The sequence below is a fragment of the Notechis scutatus genome, chromosome 3 (assembly GCF_049901735.1).
Source record: "Notechis scutatus isolate UNSWTSFEM ecotype Mainland chromosome 3, rNotScu1.2, whole genome shotgun sequence".
NCBI lineage: Eukaryota > Metazoa > Chordata > Lepidosauria > Squamata > Elapidae > Notechis > Notechis scutatus.
This window is the reverse complement of record NC_142011.1, coordinates 201,610,473-201,624,448: the sequence shown is the minus strand read 5'-3', so window position 1 is coordinate 201,624,448 and position 13,976 is coordinate 201,610,473. Positions and strand designations below refer to the sequence as shown.

The window sequence follows — 13,976 nt, the reverse complement described above, 5'->3', positions numbered from 1 at the left end:
CAGAAGAACAAGACGAATGGTTAGGCAGTGGCTGCTGAAATTTGCTTCCAGTTTGTAAGATAATCCCTTAAATCATTTTAAGTCCTCCCAATTACATTTTAGCTCAGCATTTTAAAGAAATTCCTTCAATGGCATTTAAAAGCTTACCACACCTGAAATACTGTTCTACTGCTTCAGTGCACATGCATATAGACCTACTTACTCCCTGGCACAAAACGTATGCAAAGATATCAATAAATAAAAATATTTAATCATCGAGGGCATTTTGAAAGAGTGTAACACTATTTTCTTTTTGGTAAAAGTACTTCTATGCCATTTCTCATTATAGAGAAAAACCCTGAAGTCGTTTCTAACAGCCATAAAAATATCCCAAAATAAAACCAAGGGAAGTAGAAGGAAAATAAAGTAAACATTAAATAAAAACAAGGCAAGGACAAAATGAGAAATATAATAATTAATCATTAGAGGAAAAAAGATAGGCAGGCTTATAATTAAGACATCCATGGTGTGAGTTAGCACCACACAGAGGTGAGGTCAACCGTGAATATTGACATTATTGCAAAAAAGCTCAAATTAGCACGCTACAGGAAGACAACAGAAGCTTTCCTAAAACCACAGGCATTGTAGGCCAACATAATTGGACTTTCTGAGGGCACAAAGTCATCATGCCCAGACACCGACACACTATTTTACTCCAACATGAACATTTAAGAACAATTTAAGAGTTGACATGATGAAAAGGGAAAGGATGCCCTCTGGATAGGCAGCGTGTCCTGAACTCTCCCCCAAATGCTTTGGAAGGATCACCGTTTTTCCCTACTCAGCCACTCCATTAGCTCTCTGACATCTTCAACGGAAGAAATGATCCTTCAACCCAAGCCACCTACAGCTGAAACTTCTAACTCTGTTAAAAGAAGGTGATTCCAGCTAAGGGCGTGAGATGCATTATTTTCCTTACCTTTGTGCCGAAGTGCTATAGCTGTTATCATAGGAATCGTAGCTCTGTTCATCATACGAAGTGCCGTATCCATCATCGTATTCCTGCATAGAAACGCCCACATAAAGGCAGCATTACAATTCAAGAGTTATACCAGAACATCACTTTGTCTGTCTGAAAAAAACCACCACTCCCCTCCCCCCCCAGAAACCTAAATTCACAGAGAGATGCTAGCAAGACTAAGTATTTGGTAAAAGTTAGCTCGGGTCTAATTCAGAAGGAAAATGGAACAGCTGGTCCCAGGGCAAGCAAAATCTTAGGAACATCTGATGGGAGGACATGGGAAGCTACTAATCAGATAAATTACTTCATCTTGACTTATGGTCAAATTAACTGCACTGGACAAGGGAAAATAAACAAGAAGGGGATGGGGAATTAAGCTAAACAGATGTCTGTGGAGATTCTCAGTCATTCAGGTCATGGATGCCCCAAAGATGCTTTTTTCAAGAGGCAACTGGACTTTCTGATTTTTCCTTGAGCATGTTTCACTTCTCATCCAATTAGCTTCTGAACTGAAGAAGCTTCTTTGATGAGGAGGGAAACGTCTCCAAGGAAAAGCCACAAAGTCCAGTTGCAACACTAAAGGATTTTAAATCCAAATCAATTCCTTTTCTTCAGGATGACAGAAAATTATCCTGAATGAGCAAAGGTTACAAATCAAGATCAATTTTAGCCAGCATTTTGAAGGGCAAAATAGCATCTGAGCCACTAAATAAATTAGTCCAGATACCAAGTTAAGGCTTGGAGATTCACCAAGACACTCTAAACGTGTCCTAAAAAAATGGACTGGACTTCTTCTAGATCAGGGGCTTTCAAACTTGACAGTTTTAAAACTTGTGGACTTCAACTCCCAGAATTCCTTCTCCAGTCATGCTAGCTCAGGAATTCTGGGAGTTGAAGTCCACAAGTCTTAAACTTGCCAAGTTTGAAGATCTTGATCTAGAAGGACAAATCTGTGACTTGTGCAAGGGACAAATAGCTTTTGTTCTGACTCACAGCAGTGGAAATGTAATCACAAGCCCAACTACAAGTGTTAGCAACTCTACTGTCCTACACAGAGACCCCTTCTCCACACAGGTAAGAATGAAAATCCTGGACATTCAGTTTGTACTCTACAGAAACCATTAAAGTTTCAGCAATGCCTGCAGCTGGCCAGTCTCTTGGTAACCAGGATTATTTTTGTTTTATCACAGTTGATGGCCAGCCTTCCTTCTCTGCAAAGGCCTTGGAGCCTTTGCCTTAAACCCATTTGTGTGCTCAAAAGGACTGCATGAAGAAGATTGAGACACGGCTGTTGGCTGACTCTGGAAAATTCAGGTTTTGCTGAAATGATGGAAGGAATACGAAAATGAAAAGAAGGGGATGCATCTTTGCATGGGAGAAGAATGGGAAAGGTCACATCAATGGTTGCATTGAATCTGCCTTGAGTATTTTGTTGTAACAGAATTAACAGAACAATAAGAGTTGGAAGGGACCTTTGAGGTCTTCTAGTCCAATCTGCTACACTTGCAGGAGATCCTGTACCATTTCAGACAACTGACTCTTCTCGAAAACCCTCAGTATTGGAGCACCCACAGCTTCTGGAGGCAAATCATTCCACTGATTAATTATTTTAATTGTCAATAAATTTCTCCTTGGTTCTAAGTTGCTTCTCTTCTGTATTAGTTTCCATCCATTGCTTCTTGTCCTGCCTTTAGGTGCTTTAGAATTATATTATTTTTCTAAGTTTGTAGAAAATGTTTCTGCCATTTTACCTTTCAGTAAATTCCCCTGTGTCCTAAATGAGGTGCACATCTTCTACCAGACCCCACAGCAAAGGAGAAGGTGGCGAAGGTTGAGCGTTGCCCTTAAATCTATGGCAAGTGCTAAGAGACAGCATTCTTTACAGGTAGTTGGAATACTTTTCTACCAGGTGTTGCAAGTGCTGTTCAAGTCTTGGCTGATACCTCCTGAATCCAGCGTTGCGGCTCTGCCAAATGGCCTCCTGAGACAACCAGTTGACTCATCTCCCAAACAGATGACTGGTTTCCCTTTCGCTGATGGGATTTCAAAGGATAAGTGGGAAGAGGGTTGCTGGATTTCTCCTTTTCTCTTTCTAATAAATTGGCATTGAAATTGATCAGATACAATGCTTAGAAATCAATCTGGAATTACCAGTGTAAACCAAACTCCTTAGGCCCAGTCATCTGTATTAGCCTTGGCTACAGTTGGCCAGGGATCAACACTCCCTAAAGAGAAGTTGTACTTCTTCAGTTGTAAAATGAGTCGCAAGGTCATAAAGGGAGACAAAGCCACTTAAAGAAAGGGGAAGAGAAAAAAAATCTCACCAACTCTGGATATTGCAAACAAGTAACTTTCTGGATCCTGGTTCAAGAATAGAAGACAAATCTGAATGGTGGATGAAACTGACAGTGATCTAAAACTTTATTTACCATCGGTAGTGAGTAACCATATCCTATAATGTGTTGAATATCTATTATATAAATGAGAAGATGCCTACTGCTGTGTGCTTAGATAGACAAGGAAAGAGGGTGGCAATCATATCCACAGTACTTTCTTGACCTAAGTTTGATATATTTACTTCTTCTCTTACCAGCCAATAAATCCTCATTTTGAAAGGCTACAGATTTAAAGTAATTGTCAAAAGAGATCTTCTTTTAACAAAACAGAGGGACAGTATTAAGATCACATGAGTGATCTTGTGTTAATACCACTTTATAATGTCTTGGAAAAGGCCACACTTGGAATATTGCATCCAGTTTTGGTGTAAAAAATATGTTGAGACTCTAGAAAGAGTGCAGAGAAGAGCAACAAAGATGTTTAGGGGTCTAGAGGCTAAAACATATAAAGAATGGTTGCTAGAACTGGGTATGTCTAGTCTGATAAAAAGAAAGACTAGGGGAGACATGATAGCAGTCTTTCAAAATCTCAGGGGCTGCCCCAAAGAAGAGGGAATCAAGCTATTCTCCAAAGCACCTGAAGGCAGGACAAGAAGCAAGGGGTGGAAACTGATCAAGGAGAGAAGCAACCTAGAACTAAGGAGAAATTTCCTGACAGTTAGAACAATTAATCAGTGGAGCAACTTGCCTCCAGAAGTTGTGAATGCTCCAACACTGGAAGTTTTTAAGAAGACATGGGATAACCATTTGTCTGAAGTGGTGTAGGGTTTCCTGCCTAAGCAGGGGGTTGGACTAGAAGACCTCCAAGGTCCCTTCCAACTCTGATATTCTATATTCTAAAACGCTAGTGTACTGTAATAATCTTTAATACAAGCGTCCAAATTTTAATCACATTGATCACAGGGATGTTGCAATTGGTCATAACTGTGCAAAACAGTCATAAGTCATATTTTTCAATGATGTTGTAACTGTCAACTGTCACTAAGCATGTAGTTGGGGAAGGAGGAAGGATACCAACACATCAGCTTGTCTGATTTTACTGAATCCATTTTTTGGAGACTTCAAGTCAGGAATGTGGAAAGGAGGTTCTCCTGGACACTCTTGTTCTCTGCTCAAATGAAGCCCAAAAAGACTTTGAACCTGGGATTCATATTAAGTACTTCATATTAATATCACCGGGTGTTTGAAGTGGCCTCTAGACAAGATGGACAGCGCTCAAAACAAATTGGCCATTGAAGGGAGCCTGGAGGCCTTTTAGTCCAACTGCTTGAGCAGTAAATCTTATGTCATTTCAGACTAATGGCTGTCCAGTCTCTTCTTAAAATTCTCCGTGATAGAGCACCCACGACTTCTGGAGGCAAGCTGTTCCATTGATGGATTGGTCTCACCGTTAGGAAATTTCTCCTTAGTTCTAGGTTGCTTCTTTCCTTGGTTGGTTTCCATCCATTGTTTCTTGCCTTGCCTTTCAGTGATTTGGAAAATATTTTGACCCCCTCTTCTTTGTAGGAACCCCTCAAATATTGGAAGACCAAGTGTGATGTTACTAAAGCTTTGTACTAGAACTTCATATGATCTTTATTTTATCCCTCTATTAATGCAGCCTAGGATTGTATTGGCTTTTTTCGCTGCCGCCACACACCGTTAGCTCATATTTAAGAGATTGTCCACTAGGACGCCAAGATTCCTCTCCCAATTACAGGCATTAAGCCAAGTTTCCCCTAGCCTGTATTTATAGTGTTGGCTTTTCTTGCCTAAGTGTAAAACCTTACTTTTATCTATGCTGAATTTCATTTTGTTAGATAGGGCCCATTGTTCAAGTCTTTAAAGATCTTTCTGGATCTTGAGCTTGCTTCTGGAGTGTTGGCTATTCCTACCAGCTTAGTTATCGGCTGCAAATTTGATGAGTTCCCTTTCTACTCCTTCATCTAAGTCATTTATGAAGATATTGAAGAGTATTGGACCCAAAACGAAACCTTGGGGTATCCCACTGCTTACTTCCCTCCATGCAGATGTAGTTCTGTTGAGGACTACATGTTCCAAATGGAATTCTCAGCATGTATACGATATTATTTGAATTTTAAATACATTTCGGGAGAGTGAATTTGAAGAAAAATGAGACTCAGCAGAGTTTTTGGAAAGGCAAAATAATCTGTCATAGGAGCTCATCCTGTTCATATTTGAGATTGGGCTTTGTTCGAGTTTCCTGTCCTTGAACCTTGGATGCTTGAGTTAAGCACCTGTGAAAAGCTAGGCAAGCCCTCAATTTTAGTGACAGCCAGTGGGAGAGAATTTTAAGATTGTGGAAAGAATTGCAGAGACCCAGGTTTAAGTTTACCCTCCTTTGAAGAAACTCAGCAGGCAATTTGGCCCAATCTCTCTCTCTCTTTTTTTGTTGCAGCACAACAGAGCTCACAAAATTGTTGCTGTAGGGGGAAAAGGGATGAGAGATGCATGAAGGCTGATCTGAACTCCTGGAGGGAAGGGAGCATATAAACAACCAGCAAATAAAATGCCTGCATCACATAATCCTTTAAAATGCCACTGTAACTCTGGGTAATAGCTCAAATTACAGTATATTAAAAAAAAAAAAATCCTGCTGATAAAGAGCTTCTTAGGTGTTGCCTGAGAATTATATTATTTATCCGTAAAGAGTGTTCTTAAAAACTATTTCCAGATTTATTTATTAAACAAATTTATACAGGCACCCATCTTGTGAAAAGTTGACACTGGGCCTCATGCAATAATCATTTTAAAAAAAATTACCTGTAAACATAGTCCTCGATTTACAACCATTTGTTTAATGATGGTTCAAAAGGACAAGAGACTCAAAAAAATAATAATATTTAAGACCTTCCTCAAATTACATCTCGTACAATCACTTAAACATGAGCAAGCAGTATGCAGCAGCAGCAGTCAAAAAAGCTAATACAATCCTGGGTTGTATAATCAGAGGTGTAGAATCAAAATCATGTAGAGCATTAGTACCGCTTTATAAAGCCTTAGTAAGGCCACACCTAGGTTTACTGCATACAGTTTTGGTCACCATATTACAAAAAAAGATGTTGAGACTTTGGATAAAGAGCAAAGAGCAACCAAGAGGATTAAAGTCCTGGAGACAAAAAACATATGAAGAATGGTTGTAGGAACTGAGCATGTCTAGTCTAGAGAAAAGAAACAACTAGGGTGACATGATAGCAATGTTCCAGTTTTTGAGGGGCTGCCACAAAGATGAGGGGCTCAACTTAACTTCCAAAGCACCTGAAGGCAAGGTGAGAAACAATGGGTAGAAACTAATCAAGGAGAGAAGCAACCTGGAATTAAGGAGAAACTTCCTAAAGTGAGGATAATTAACCAGTGGAACAGCTTGCCTTCAGAAGTTTTGGGTGCTTTAACATTGGAGGTTTTGAAAATAAATAAAAAACCTTTAAAAAAAAACATTGGAGGTTTTTAAGAAGGGACAGGACAGCCACCTGTCTGACATGGTATAGGGCAGTGCAGGGGTGGGATTCAAATGTCTTAATAACCGGTTCTGTGGGCGTGGCTTGGTGGTCACGTGACTGGCTGGGCGTGGCTTGTGTGTAAATATTGTAAATATTGAATATGTAAATATTGAATTTTTCTTATAAAAAAAGAGCAACTTTTACCCAAAATCAGACAAAGCCGGCAGGCAGGTTGAGTTGGTCCCAGAATCACAGATTCACTCAGAGGTCTACCTTTCTGCAATCTGCTGCCTGAGTTTGTCACATAAAATTTGCTTGCAACTGGGGCCAGCCAATGGTGCGATTTGCTGGTTCTGCGCAGAATCGTAACAACCGGTTCTATAGAACTGGTGCGACCAGGTAGAATCCCACCCCTGGGGCAGTGGTGGCTAAAGTTTTTGGGTTCCTGTGCCAAAAATTGTGTGTGCGCTTGCGCGTTCATGTGCCAGCACCCAGAAGGCAATGCGTGCGCCCCCCCACGCATGTGCATGCAAACCCCCCGCCACCCCCATACCTGCACTGCGCCTCCCAGCTGATTTTTGGCCCGTTTGAGGCCTTTTTTTGGCCTCCCAGAGGCTTGAGGACAGCTTCTGCAGCCTTTGCAGGCCGAAAAAAACAGGAAGTGATGAAATGGGCCTATTTTCGGCCTGCAAAGGCTGCAGAAGCTGTCCTCAAGCCTCTGGGAGGCTGAAAAAGGTCTCAAGCAGGCCAAAAATCAGCTGGGAGGTGCGCAGTGAGGTAAGTTTGCCTGAGGCTTGCGTGGTGGCACAAATGGCTCTGCGTGCCCCCTGTGGCACACGTGCCATAGGTTTGCCATCACAGGAATAGGGTCTCCTGCTTAAACAGGGGGTTGGACTAGAAGACCTCCAAGGTCCCTTCCAGCTCTATTCTGGTTGATAACATCCCCAAAATATGTGACAAAATTTTAGGCACTTGGCAATAGGCTCCCATTGACAACTGATTGCAATGACCTGCGATCACGATTCCCAGCCAATTTCTATCGAGCAACGTCAATTGGGAAAGATATGGTTAATGACCATGGTAAAAATGGCCGTATCTATGGGTCCAGTCATGGGATGACTTGCTTAACCAATGTTATCACTTAGTATCCAATATTCCAGGCTCAACCTTGGTCCCAGCTGAGAACTACCTGTATAAAAACAGGCATTTAACATTTTAATTTATTAGAAAATCTCCCTCAAAGTCTTTTGCAGTGCGTTTCAAATATTATACAAGCATAAAACCTGTGGGATGCATAAGTTTTCATTTGTAGGCACCCCTTTCTGATACTTATGAGGGGTTAAAATTCTTTGAAAACTATGCTTCCATTTGGAAATGAATATCTATCTATCTATCTATCTATCTATCTATCTATCTATCTATCTATCTATCTATCTATCTATCTATCTTTCTGCTATTTTAGAAGTACTCTTTCACAGAATCGTCAGACCCCTTATTGGATTTTTGTTGTTGTTAATTTGTACTTGCCAATTTGATAAATCTCTGGTGAAATCTTCCAAGGAAACAAGATAAATCTGTTACTTTTCTTAAATGGAAGATTTTACTGTCTGCTCAAAAATAATAGTGTTAGATTTGTAAATTCTTATACCTGACTCTCCGTTAAGTTTTCTCCTGCACATAGAAACCCACAGCCAACAAAGCTATTAAAAATCAGGTGGAACTCTTAATATTTATTTACTGTGGATTTAACTTATTTTTCTGTGAAGAATTCAAAACAGGGACCGTGCCCAAGGTCACCCAAATATTTCCCTCAGAATCCCAGCACTTTTTAACAACTTCATGACCCAAGCCATCCTTTTAAATATAGGAGGATCTCATTAAGTGAATTTTGCTCATTTCAGACATGAGGAGAAACATGGAACTAATATTAGTTTAGGAAAACATGATACAAACATTGCCCTTTGCAGATTCTGCCAGACAGTTCAATTGTGTGATGCTCAATTATCTCCAGACTTGGAAAATTTCACCTACCAACTTTTAATCATTTTAAAAAGACCTTCTTGAGGTTGCCTTTCTTTCATAAATCTAACGTTAAGACCATTTCCTTGGTTATCTAAGACATTCTTCATCTGGCTAGCAGTACAATGGCATATAGCTCTAAACGTTTTTAATTCTTGCAATCTGTTTTCCAACAGATGCTGCTGTCAACAAGTCAAAGCGTGCCACGAGACCACTTTGCAAAAACGGATCTAATGAGAAACAGTTGGTTTGAAGGTTATTAACTAACAACCGCCTGCATTTCATTCATTGATTGGTTTGATGTAGTAATTATTCAGATCAAGAGTTATGATCCGGTGGCGTTTCCTGAAAATCCCTGCTGATAGCTGCATTTCAAAAAGTTTATGGGGAATTAAGCAAACGGTTTTGTGATCAGAAAGGTTTGGCAGTCCCTACAAAGGGAAGACAAGAGTAGTGAGAGCCAACCCTTGGAAGTTCCTGCATAAACTGATAGTATTATGAGGGGCTGTATTCTGAGAACAGGTTACACTCTGCACTGAGTTTCTGCAACACAATCGTCAGGATACTTGTGGTTTGCCTGCAGACTGTGCAGGCAGCAGCGGAATCGGACAGTGGGGAAGAATGGGGTCCAGTCTGGGAGTCTGGTGAGGACTTGGACGAGGGTCCTGAATCCGATGCAGAGATGGGGCCAGGACCATCTGGGAGTGGTGTGCTAACTCTGGAGCCTCTGGAGTCTGGCAGCAGCGAGGCCGAGGAATAAAGGGAGCCTGTTCCCAGTGCACGTGTGCGTAGAGCTGCTAGAAGGCAAGAGCAGCTGAGACAAAAAGGGCAACTCGGGAGTAAGGCTTGGAGGTGATTGCCCCTCCCATAAGGTATAAAGGACATGCAAAGGTAGAGAAACCTTTGCAGGAAGCAAAGTCATTTGCTTTGATTGGATTAATCCTTGAAGCTCTGTGTACTTGGTTTGGCTTTTTACAGTTAATTTGGCACTTTAGTTGTTGGCAGCAATTCAAAGGAGAGAAAGGCGGGTGCTTATCTCGAGGGACTGGGACTCATTACAGGCTGGGAATGAACATAATTCCCAGCACTGAAATAAAACAAGAGTTGTTTTAATTAAGCGTGTGCTTAATTACAGTCTCAGGAAGCCTTGGTCGGAACAATACTGGTAAGTCCTTGACTTACAACAATTCATTTAGCAATTGTTTGAAATTACAACGGCACTGACAAAAACATGACTTATGATTGTCACAGCATCTCCACGGTCACATGATAAAAATTCGGGCTCTTGGCAACTGCCATGCATTTACAATGTTTACAAGGATCACGGGCATGTGACAGACATTTGCAACCTTTTCAGTTGGCTTCTGACAACCGAAGTCAATGAGAGACATCGGATGTACTGTGTGTCACTGTGTGTCACCATCGTGTCCTGTCGTTCTGTTGGAGGTGGTGTAACTGCTTGGGAATTAGGGAGGGGGATTGTCTTCGGAGATGGAGCAGCCTCCCTCCCAACCGGTTCCAGCTTGGTTTCAAGGTCGATGTGCCCTGACAGTGAACTGTTATCTGCCTAGCACCTCAGCGTTCTCAAAACAACCTTGTGGCATTACATTGGTTACCAGTGGACCAGTCAAGGGGTTTAGGTTTGGGGGAAATGAAAGAATTGTTTTGTGCTTCACGCGGGACTTTTCAGATTCCGCCTTGCTCTACTGCATCCATGTTCTCTCAGTAAAAATTATTTGGATTCAAGAAGTTTTGCTTTCCTCAGGGACCAGCTGGGGCAGGTCCTTACACCGTGGGAAAATTGGGCTCGACTTAATTAATGATCAGTGTGTTGAACAATGACAATTCTGGTCCCCATTGTGGACCTAAGCCCAGAATACCTATGTAACAGTAACACCCAATTCCAATTAACTGCAAAAGCACCTCAACACGTTCTGTGGCAGCCATGCAGAAGGATTCCCTGAACGCAGAGAGATGCAACTGGTTTCATCCAGCCCAATGGAGCTGCCTCCTTTCCTATGAGCTTGTGGTTCATGCAGAAACTGTCCAAGAGCATTTGCTCATTTCCTCCTCCACCATATATCTTTCTCCAAGGAGGAGGAGGTGAGGACCAAGTGTGACCTGCTTCCCAATAAACGGGGAAATGTGCCCTACCTTGAAAGGTTGCAAAGAAATTATACCGCATTATGGGGCTCGGAAGTCTGTCTGACCATCAGATTATAGGTCGCCCTCGACTTATGACCACAATTTCCACTGCTAAATAAGACGTTTGCTAAGTGGGTCCTGCCTCATTTTACGACCTTTCTTGCCACAGTTGGTAAGTGAATCACTGCAGTTATAAAGTTAGCAACACAGCTGTTAAGTGACTCTGCAACGGTTTGTGAAGTGTGAGAAAAGGTCAGGGGTCACTTTTTTTCCGTGCTGTTGTAACTTTGAACTGTCATTAAACAAATGGCTTTAAGTTGAGGTCCACCTATATCAAGGTAGGCATGTAAAGGTGAGCCAGTTGCCGTAAGAACTCAAAGGTACATCCATTATTTTGGGAGGTCAGTACTCACGTATTCCCCGTAGGTGTCTTGTGCCGGGAGTGGCGGGAGAGGTCGGTAACCTGCTGATGGCGGGACTCCTCTTGCTCTGGGAGTGATAAGGCTACGACCACGGCTGACGGGACCTCTGCCCGAGGGGACTCCCCGGGGTGCTGGGGCCCCTCTTGGAATGCTGGAGGGTGGTGGCAGCACACCCCCACGGGCCCTAAGGGGAAGGAAAGAGGGAAATCACCATGAAAAGTGCACCTTCTGAGTTTTAGAACCTCCCACAAACTCTTCCAGGCTGGACACAGAGATTCAATGTGGAATTACCTAGGAATCATCCCACCTAGCCCCCTTTTAAGTCTGTTAATATGAGAACAATTAACCAGTGGCTTGCTTTTAAATGGTGGTGGGTGCTTCATCACTGAAGGTTTTTAAGAAGAGACCGGACAGCCACTTGTCTAAAATGGTATAGGGTCTCCTGCTTGAGCTGGGGGTTGGACTAGAAGACCTCCAAGGTCCCTTCCAGGTTTATTCTAATTGAATTAATAAGAGCAACGGAATAGCAAATAACAATAGCAACCCCCTCTAAGTGGCTTACAGAGTCAGGATATTGCCCCCAATGATCGGGGTCCTCAGTTTACCAACCTCGGAAGGATGAATCAACCTTGATCCACACACATACACAGGCGCGCACGCACACACACACACACACACACACACACACAGGCATAGAACATGTTCCACAACTAGGAATGAATAAATATGATGGTCAGGAGTTTATTCTCTTTGAAATATGTAATTTCTTCTCCTTTTCCCCTGCCCTTCAATTTAACGCAAATGTAGTCCGTGGTAGGGCTATGCAGTGCTTCAGTTTGAAAATGCTCATAAGTCCTGTTATAACTCTGAATTGTCATGTCTCGTTGGAATATGAATTTGTGGGGGAAGATGAGCTGGAAGAAGAGCCGACAGAGATTGAGAGGGCGGCTCCGTTGGCCTTGGAGGAAACTGGGGAAGGGCAGAGTCAGTCCGGGCAAGGCTTTTCAGGATTAGAAAGGCTTGCAGACAGGAAGGAGCAGGAGAGGCAGAGCTCAGGCGAAGAGCAAAGATCACCCCCTCCTGATCCTAGAGCACGGAGAGAAGAGAGAAGGCAAGACCAACGGAGACTGAGCCAGGTACGAGGGAGGAGAGTGCCCCCCTTTTACAAGGCACACCCGGGGACTGAGATGTGAGGTGCCGGTGGGAGGGGCATTTGTCAGGAACAAGTGTCGAATCTGTGGAAACTTGTGTGCACTTGCCGACACCTGGAGATTACTGTGCCGTCTTGTGGGGCTTGCCCAGTTTGCCTGCTTTGCTGAACTGCTGGACCTGGTTACTGTCTGGCTATTCTGGCTTCCTGGACTACTCGCAGCTAGAGGCTTCTGAAGATGCATGTGAGAGCTTTGCTCCAGGTCTTGTAGTAAACGTGGGGACGTTTGGGGGCAAAGTTGGAGCAATAAAGAGGAGTTAAACCTGTTCTCTGGCTCCTGGATCATCACACTGAATGTTCAGCAAACAATTTTTTTTTGTAAATCAAGGACTACCTGTATCCTTTTTGATAGATCACCCTGAGCAACAAATGAGATTAATGTGATACTTCCAAGCCGTGGTCGAAAGCAATTCTGATGTAATAAGTTAAGGAAAGGAAAAAATAGAACAGTAACTTGGTGACTGGTAATGATCATCTCAAACACTCATTAAGAGAACCATGTATTATTTTTCCAGGGATGGTGATATATGCTTCCAGTTGTAGATGATTGATTACAAGTCCTTCCCGATGAATTTCATCACATACATCTCATTTTTGGTGAGCTTCTCCCCAAACCTGGCTGGGGTGAGAGATGCTGCAAGCTGCCATATGAAATGCTATAGTAAGGGTAAAACCTGGCCTTGTGCGTTTAATAGACACACATAATGAAATGTATTAGAGAAAGAATGCAATCTAATGGGTCAGAGAGCCATCTGCAACTACCCTCCAGATGGGGGGGAAAAAAACACCTTGTAAAAATACGAATTTCATTTGTTTCTTCAGAAGGAGCCTGAACGTACACATGTACAGTCACACAAACGTGGATATAGAGATTATGTCACTAAGAAGTATCACTTTTCTTGGCTGCTTCTGGAAATAGAGGGATTAAAAAAAAAACTTAATGCTCCAGAAACAAAACTTAAAAGCATTTTAACCAAAGCAAAGGAGAAAAAAAAAATCTGGTTTTGCAAAAAAAAAGAAAAATAGGAGGCTAGCAAGCAGCTCTGTTCTTGAGTAGCAGATCAAGGGCCCATAGCCTATCCAATTCAAGGAATTGTCTTAAAAGAAGAAATAGATTAAAAGGCAAACAGAAGACACAGAAGAATACACTATCTGCAGGGTTTTTCTCTTTTTCCCTTTTTTTTTGCAGAAGCAGCAAAAGCAGATAAAGAAGTCAAGACGGTGAGCAGTTTGAAGATGACTTCAGCGATCAATGCTTCAAACCTGAACCTTTTGTTTCATGTTAAACCGCAGCTCAACTTTTTGTGTTGCACAGATGGCTAGACAAGGATAATAGTTCATAAT

At 42.2% G+C, this 13,976-nt stretch overlaps 1 protein-coding gene across 3 annotated transcripts in view; it reads right to left on the bottom strand.

Moving 5' to 3' along the window:
• Positions 1-13,976, bottom strand: part of KHDRBS3 (KH RNA binding domain containing, signal transduction associated 3) — a 122,324-nt gene that overhangs the window by 28,270 nt on the left and 80,078 nt on the right. For all 3 annotated transcript variants that reach the window (XR_015749057.1, XR_003371885.2, XM_026678522.2), the window contains exons 6-7: positions 11,414-11,606; positions 959-1,041 (exon numbers count right to left, since the gene is read on the bottom strand). Coding sequence is in view for 1 of the 3 variants with exons in the window: in XM_026678522.2 (XP_026534307.1) it covers positions 959-1,041; positions 11,414-11,606 (276 nt within the window). In the remaining 2 variants the exon portion in view is untranslated. The remainder of the gene's footprint in view (positions 1-958; positions 1,042-11,413; positions 11,607-13,976) is intronic.